This window comes from Balaenoptera ricei, chromosome 12 (assembly GCF_028023285.1).
Source record: "Balaenoptera ricei isolate mBalRic1 chromosome 12, mBalRic1.hap2, whole genome shotgun sequence".
NCBI classification, from domain to species: Eukaryota; Metazoa; Chordata; class Mammalia; order Artiodactyla; family Balaenopteridae; genus Balaenoptera; species Balaenoptera ricei.
Window position 1 is genome coordinate 60,192,001 of NC_082650.1, and position 8,143 is coordinate 60,200,143.

The window sequence follows — 8,143 nt, forward strand, 5'->3', positions numbered from 1 at the left end:
CTCTCTCTCTCTCTCTCTCTCTCACGCACACACACACACACACACACACACACACACACATTCTCTTCTCACTCTCTCTATGAGACACTCCACTCCATTGCCTGGGTGCTAGCCTGTAAAGGTCAAAACATCATTACACCTGCTACCGTTTAAAGGATAGTCCAGTGCCTTAGTTGTTTTCCTTATTTTTTTTTTTCTTTTTAAGGGACGGGGAAATAATAATTAAAAAGAAAAGAACAATCAGAAGTTAGAGAGGGAACAAGGGGACCGGGAAAGGGTCGCGGACCGAAGGGGAGGGGGAGCCCCGCGCTCTGCCCCTCCCCCCCCGCTCGAGTTCACTGGACGGGTGTCTGTACCCCGTGGTGTGGTGGCGTGTCCCTACTCCCCCCGTACACATCCTCGGCGCCCGGCAGAGTCCCTCCGGGAGGGGTCATCCTTTTCTCTTTCTGTCTCCTGTTACAAAACCAAACTCTCACCACCTCCTTCTCCAGCTGTAAGCTGTCCGCGAGGGAGGTGATCTCCTGGGCCGAGGGCTTGGGGCATTTGAGGAAATGGCTCTCCAGAGCCCCCTTGACGCTCACCTCGATGGAGGTCCGCTTTTTCCTCTTGCGCCCCTGCGCTGCGATCTTGTCTATGCTCGTGGGGCTGCCCGAGGACGAGTCCGCCTCCTCCAACCACTTGTTCAACAAAGGCTTCAGCTTGCACATGTTCTTGAAGCTCAGCTGCAGGGCCTCAAACCTGCAGATGGTGGTCTGCGAGAACACGTTGCCGTACAGGGTGCCCAGCGCCAGCCCCACGTCCGCTTGGGTAAATCCCAGTTTGATCCGCCGCTGCTTGAACTGCTTGGCAAACTGCTCCAGGTCGTCCGAGGTCGGCGTGTCCTCATCCGAGTGCGGGTCGTGGTGCGCGCCGGCGTGGCCGGGCGGGCCCTGCGGGGGCGGCGGGGGCGGCGGCTGCTGGTGCGGGTGCGAGTGCGGGTGCGGGTGGTGATCAGCGTGGTGCGGCTCGTCGTGCGCGTCCCGCAGGCCGTGGTGGTGCAGCCCGGCCGGCTGCCCGCCGGCGCCCAGCATACCGTTCACCGTGAAGCTGGGCTGCGAGTAGAGCAAGCCGCCGTTGGACGCTCCCATGGAGGGCGGGAGGTGCGCCGCAGCCGCCGCGCTCCGCCATGCCCCGGGCCCCGGGTGGTGGTTGGCAGCGTGGTGCACCAGATGCGGCGGCCGCTGCTGCTGCTGCTGCTGTTGCTGCTGCTGCTGCTGCTGCTGCTGCTGTTGCTGCTGCTGCAGGGCGCCCGGCCCGTGCAGCTCGTCGCCGCGGCCGCCCTGCTGTACCACCACCGAGGGCTTGATGTCCGGCTGGCCCAAGGGGCTGGTGGACCACGGGGAGCCGTCGCCGCCGCCCCCGCCGCCACCCCCGCCCCCGCCGCCGCCGCCACCGCCCCCGCCGCCGCCGCCGTGGGACAGCGCGGTGATCCACTGGTGAGCGTGGCTGAGCGGGTGCCCGTTGCTCTGCAGCGCGCCGTAGTCGCCCTGCACCAGGCTCTGCGCCTCGCGGTAGCCCCCCGCGCCCTGCTGCATGCCGCCCGGCGGCTCGGCGTGCACGATGGAGGCGCTGGAGGTGAGCAGGCTGTAGTGGTTAGACGCTGCGGTCGCCATGACTCTCGGAGCCGGACTGAGAGCTCTGGTTAAAGGAGCCGCGCATTTGACAGTTACTTTTTCGCCTCGGGCTCCTCTCCTAGCTCGCTCTCTGTCTCTCTCCTCTCTCCCCAGCGGGCAGCTCCGACGCCCGCTCCGACGCCTTCTGTTGCTGCTCCTGCTATTACTGCTGCCGCCGCCGCCGCCGCCGCCTCCCGCCCGCCCTCGCTCTCTTTCTCCTCCTCTCCCTCCTTGCTCTCTCTCACTCTCTGACTAGCTCCGCGCTCCCCCCCTCTCCCTGCTCTCTCCAGCTCTCTCCCGCTCTCTTGGCAGCGCCAGCTCGCAGCGGCACGCGCCTGGGCCCCGCCCCCTCCGCCCCCTCCCATTGGCTCCGCGCCCTTTGATTTACGTGGATACCGCTAGCAACCTCCCAGGCCGGCGCCACTGATTGGCGCAGAGCTGTCCCCTCCTCCTCCCCCCCCGGGCGCGGAGTCCTCTTAGCCCTCCTCCGGTCCCCCCTTTCCACCCAATTCAGAATCTCAGAGTTCTCACCTCCCCTTCTCCCCCACCCCCGGCCTCCTCCGCCCCTAGGATGGGCCCGCCCCCCATCTGTCTCCCAAGCAGACGCGCCGGGCGGTCCCGGTGGAGGAGGGGGGCGCCCCAGCCATCTATCGACCACAGACACTTGCAAGACTTGGGTGGCGGAGGGGAGGGGGATGTCAGTCCACCTACTCCTCCCAATAGGGCGGGAGAGGGGGGTGAAGAAGGAAGAAGAGAAAGGCTGAGTCCCAACAAGCCATGGGGAGTCCGATTTTTATTCACCTTGGGACACACACACACACACACACACACACACACAAACACACACACGCCAACGTCTCATATCTAGAGCCAGAAGTCAGACTAGACCCCCTGTTGAAGTCTCCTTTCCCCCACAGTTAGAATTTCAGTGCCCATGAGCTTCTTGCTCCAGGGTGTGCGGACACTTTTGCCCCAATAAAGGTCCTCTTCTTCCCCTCCACCCCGCCGCTAGCGTAGGATGTCTTCCTTTTAGGTTCCAGGCCTAATTGTCTTCCAGCCCCTCGGGATGAGGACCCCACGAGAGGCAGGCTCAGCCCGTGCCTCGGCTTGTAAGAGACTCCTGTCCAGGAGCGGAGTTGCCTGCTCTGACAGCGCAGCGGTCTGGACTGAAAACAAAACTCTGAAAGTCTCTGACACATTCAAACACTGGGGCGCGCGCACAGTTTTTGGTTTAGGAAACCAGGACCCTGAGCCGGTAGACCTTTGCCCTGTACCAGGCTACAGGAGCGCCTGGCAAGGGGTGTTCGGCCTCCGGGTGCGGGGGAGGCACCAAGGGCGGCTCCAGGAAGCGGAACCGCGGGGACTGCGTGAGCGCTTCCTCGTGCTCCTGGAGCTTTTGGATGCAACTTTTCCGTTAGCTGCTTCGAAAGGGAGGAAGAGCGTGTGAAGAAAAATGGGCAGTACTAGGGGAACCTTCCTGATCCTAAACTTCGGCGGACGCCAGCTGGTGGGTTGGTCTAACTCAGCTCCCAGGCGCTCACTGGCGAAGCTCCGTGCTTAGCCTTCAGCCGTGAACTCCAGAGCGAGACTGCGGGACCCTGCCCTGGCTGCACAGCTCTTCCCAGCGCGAGCGCGTCGCGCCGTCAGTGCCGTAGCCGCCGGGAGCAGGTGCCTGCCGCGGGTTTCGGAGCCTGCTAGCCGGGTAGCAGAGACCCGGGCGCGGACCCGTGCTGGAGCAGCGGAACCACCGCGCAGGCCCGAGTGTACCGGACGGATACTGCAAAACGAATCAGAAGTTGCTGCCGGGAAGGGAAACAAACAAACAAACAAAAAACCACAGGGAAAGTGAATTGCGTCCCCACCTCTCACCCTCGGCCTCGCGCGTTGTAGCCCTAGCGCTGGCGCTGCCGGTGGTCGTGGGTTTGTTAGGGAAGCCAAATCAACGCTCAAGGGGAGCACTTTGGGGCCTCCGAGCATCTTAATCTAGACAGCAAAGTGGAACGGGCCAGAGAATTCATCACGACTAACGAGGAGCGGAGGCCTTTGGGGAGTGGCTGAGCTGTTTATAAATCACCACGTTGAGCACCCGCCCGGGCAAGGCGCTTTGGCTGAGAATTTCCACGTGCCCTCTGTTTACGAGCGTGTGTGTGGAAGAGAGAGAAATCGTTAGGGGAGGGGCGAGCCCACAGGCCGCCAACGGAACGGACCTGCATCCCCCCACGCGCGCACCCGCGCGGCGAGGCGAGGACACACACCTTGTGGCGCTGGGTTCCCGCGCAAGCGCGGAGCCACTCCGGCCGCTCGCCTGGGGGCTGCTAGGAATCCCGTAACTTTGCCGGGCTACGAAAAAATGAAAAAGTCCAAGCCCCGGAGCGCGCAGACTCTGCGGCTGGCGCCCGCGGCTTTTCCACTGAGAGTAAAGGGGATGGGCGGAGGGCAGGACCGCCTCCCTCCGCAGCAGTTCCGAGTCCCCAGCGCTGGGCGCTTGGCTCTCCCGGGGCTTTGGGAGCGCAAAGGCCGCTCGCCAGCCGCGTCCCGCCCGGCCCGCCGCGCCTCTTCTCACCCCCTGCCCCCCGGCTGCCCTCCTTCCCCGCCTCTCGGCTGGGAGAACTCAGAGCTCCCACAGATGGAAGGATCCAGCCTCCGGGAAGGGCCGCGTCCGGGCGCTGAACAAGCTCACCCCCCTCCCCCTTCCGGGGCAGGTGTCTGCTTTTCTCTGGATTTGATTTCTCATTTCTCAAGGGACAAGGCCCTTTGCAGCCGGTGGGGTGAAACACTCGAGGGAAGAAAAAGGTTTCCAATCTCCGAGGGAACCGAGGCGGCCTGACTCAGAGACACTTTAAAAGTCCCCCTCCCTCCTCTCCTTCTGCCTCCCTTTCCCCAGTCTCGGGCTTTGGGCGCTGGGGTGTTGGGTAGGGGAGCAAGAATAGGCTGCACGTGTACATCCCAACTTCCTGTCTGCAATGGGACTTCACTGGCGATTACTGCTCGGAGATCCATGCCACGCTGACGTCCCGGGTCTCCACTCCACCCCCACCCCCGCCTCATTTCGCTGGCAGGCGACGGAGCCGAAACGTTCCCAACAGGGTAAGCCGGGTGGTTCTACCGGATTAATACACCCAGTAAATCCCGGGGAGTACACAAAGCAATGCTCTACTCCTGGGCCTCAGCCTCTGCATCCCACCCCCACCCCCGGAGCCGGGCCAATCGCCGGGCCGGCTGGGCTGGGCTGGGCGCGCACAGTGGCTCTGGGTACCACCCCCCCATCCCCCGCGCCACTCCCGCCTCCCCGGCTGTCGCCGGAGGCCCGGTTGGCGCGAACGCCGGGTCCTGAGTAGCCTCGGCTTCCAGTCTGCCTTCCGGCGCTGCCCCTCCCCGGGGCTCCGGGAACCTGGGCTCTCTGAGGTTTCAGCCCCAGATGGGGGCTTCTCGGTCCTCCCTTACCTTTCTCCCCCCATCGTGGGCGCCTTTCTTTGCGGCTGACCCCGCTGGAGCAGAGTCCGCACGTCTGCCTGCCTTTCTCCACCCTCATAAAAGCATGTTGAAGGTGTCTCGGAGGAACACCTCCAGGTTTCGATTCAGCTCATTCCCTTTCACTGTTCAAAGCAACTGTTCAAATACAGAGGCTGCTTACGTTGACGAGGAGAGGATTTCAAACAACCCTAAAATGCTTTGAACTGACAAGGTGTCTTGATATCTCCCTCACTCCAGTACAGCTCCCCGAGATCATTGGCTAGGACAAAGGCTGAGCAGGCGGTTCACGCGGGCCTCGCAGCCTCCGGGGCTGACTGAGGGGTCCCCTGGGCCCCCTCCTCGAGAACAAGCTCCAGGCGCCCTGAGAGGAGATCCTGGCAACCGCGTCAGCCCATCCCCTTCCCCTAGGTCCCAGCAAGGGCTCTACTGAGTCGGTATCCTGACCTGGACGAGTCTAAGGAATTGGTGAGGACTCCCTCCTGCACTGCCTGGAGAGAAACGACTCAGCGAATCCGAACTAAACCCCAAAGACCGATATTTATCCCCACATTGTCACACTTCTCGAAAGAGCGAGCCGGGCCTGGGTCTTGGTAGTGCCCAGCACCTTGACCTGAGGCCCCCAAAGTCTTCACCTGAGTAACAGTAATGGTATCAACCTATGCATTGTAACCTGAACTAATTTATTAACTTGGTTCATCTAGTAAACACACTCACACAGTATGTAAAATATCATTTATTGTATTTCTCTATACCAGGACTTGGCAGAAAAACCACCATAATCACTCCCATACATGGAGCTGAAAGGACACAGTTATTAAAATAGAGGTGAGACGGTATTCGTTTGATCTTCATTTATTTCTTATCGATGTAGTTTTATGATAACAGAAATCAGAAAACGAAGGAAATTTTCTTAGGAGGTGGCAGCTGGTTTAAACTTGGGTAAAATTGCCTACTGGGACTTCCTTTTTAATGTATCCACTTTGGAGGAGGATTCTGTGAATCCCTTCTCTTTCTCTTCCTTTTCCTCTCCTCCTCCTCTTCCTCCCTTGTCTCAGTCATTCATTCCTGTGCTTTCTGCTCTCCTGCTAGTTCCCAGAAGCTGTTTGAGCTTCGCACGTTTAATGGAACTTCTTTGCTAAGGGCCTACAGAATGTCAAAACTGAGGTTCCCACTTCAGAGCTGCAGCTTTAAACAGCCAATCCACACAAAGAGGCAGCTAGCTCCTTTAATGAAAACCTCCTTAAAGCTCGAAGAATTGCAGGCTTGGGGATGCATTTATAAGGAGCAAGGAACATGCATTTCCAAGTTGCCAGTTCTTGTGAGAGAAACAATAAACATTTACCTTAAAAAAAGGACAGAAATTAATATCTTTAATTATGTAGGAGCACAATGTCTCCTCAATTAAAAAAATCTCACATAGATTTATATGTTACTATCTATACATACATTTTACAAGTTTCTAAATGTGCATCTGTCTCCATGTCATAAACGGTCTTGAAGAAGGAAAAGTTTTCTGAAAGTTGAAACTCCCATTCTTCATATTCTTGGCAACTCTGTGTTTGTCCATGCCTCACATACGGATGATTCTATTTTATCTTCACTACTGTGTAAACCAGTGAGATGTAATGTTCTAAGTTCAGTGTTTTGAAATGAAATTACTTGAATTCATGGATATTAACCTCTTTCTCCTTTTCTTCCAGTTCTGAATCTCATCATTAAAAATGACACCCCCTCTGTAGTCCACAAGTGAATATTTTATAGACAGGCATGGCTTAAAGACTTCTAAAACCACATCGCCCAGGCAGTCTCGCTGTTTCAGGGGTTACTTTGGGTAATTTACCAAAGGAAGCCTGCTAAATTTTGAGTGGTGAATTTGAGGCCTTACGGGGGAGAAAGCATAAAGGACACATTCCATCAGTGTGCGAGACAAATTCTATTTGGAGATAATACAGCTTGTTTATATTGAAATATCAGGAACAGAACACGAGGGGATTGGTGGCTCCTAGTTCCCTTTCTGAAATTTCGTTTTCAAAGGACTATCAGTTAAATGACTTCCTAACAGTGGAGCCTGAAGGTGTTTCCCACCCCCATCCCTTGCCCTAAAGCAGGTGGATGGCCACCAGGAGGAAATGACAACTCTTTGATACATAAAAGTGATTTCAACAGAAACCACCTCAGCTCTGAAGCTTTTGGAGATGTACTGAGATGAAGTCCTTGCCACCATCCCTTCCCTTTCTTATGCTCTGGGACAATCTGAGAAGCGGAAGACAAGGGGCAAGAGCACTCCCACACACTTGCGCACAGGCGCGGGGAGAGGGCGTATTTCACGAGGACTCTGTCCAAGGTCTAGGGCTGGGTTTCCATCGCTGGGGGAAACAAAGATGCATTTAGTTGAGGTCGGACTTCATTTTTCTTATTCTGGTTCAACAGAGCACGAATGCAAATCCCTGCTAAAGTGTTAAGAGTGCCCTTAATAGTCTCTTGCTAGTGTCCGGGTGCACGGAGCGAAGTTTTTCTTGTGTACAGTTGACCACAGCGGTAATAGCTGTGGGCCGGGACCTTCTTCTAGGTCTCTGAGATTCAAAGCTGTCATTCTGGGCACTTTTGGACTTAATGAAGTTAGAGAGGACTATTTTTTAAAAGGCAGGTTTCCAGAATGTGGGTCCTGGGAACGTAGAGGCTGGCATTGTCTGGAAGAAGACTCAGAAAAAGGGAGCCTTAGTCAGGTTGGAGCAATGAGACCAGCTCACCCCTCTAGTCTTTCCTGCGAGGTTTCGGTGGTAATCTAGGGCAGCCGGGTCCCAGCATTAAATGCAAAAATAGGAAAACAGGACACGGTAGAGTCACAGGCCTTGATCATATTACGCCCTAGGTTAGAGGGAGAGAATAATGAATAGGCGCGGAAGGGAACGGAATGAGCCTTGTGAGAGTGAAAGAAAGTCAGAGATCAAGCCTAGGACCGTGGTTTAGGATGCTTACTTATATTTATGTGAATGTGCAGGGGATGGGGGGAGTAG

General features: G+C 57.0%; 1 protein-coding gene across 1 annotated transcript; it reads right to left on the minus strand.

Moving 5' to 3' along the window:
* Positions 1-335: 335 nt before the first annotated feature.
* POU3F2 (POU class 3 homeobox 2) lies at positions 336-1,652 on the minus strand. The gene has a single exon (XM_059942038.1). It carries the CDS (start codon positions 1,650-1,652, stop codon positions 336-338), a length of 1,317 nt encoding a protein of 438 aa, XP_059798021.1.
* Between the last annotated feature and the right edge of the window lie 6,491 nt (positions 1,653-8,143).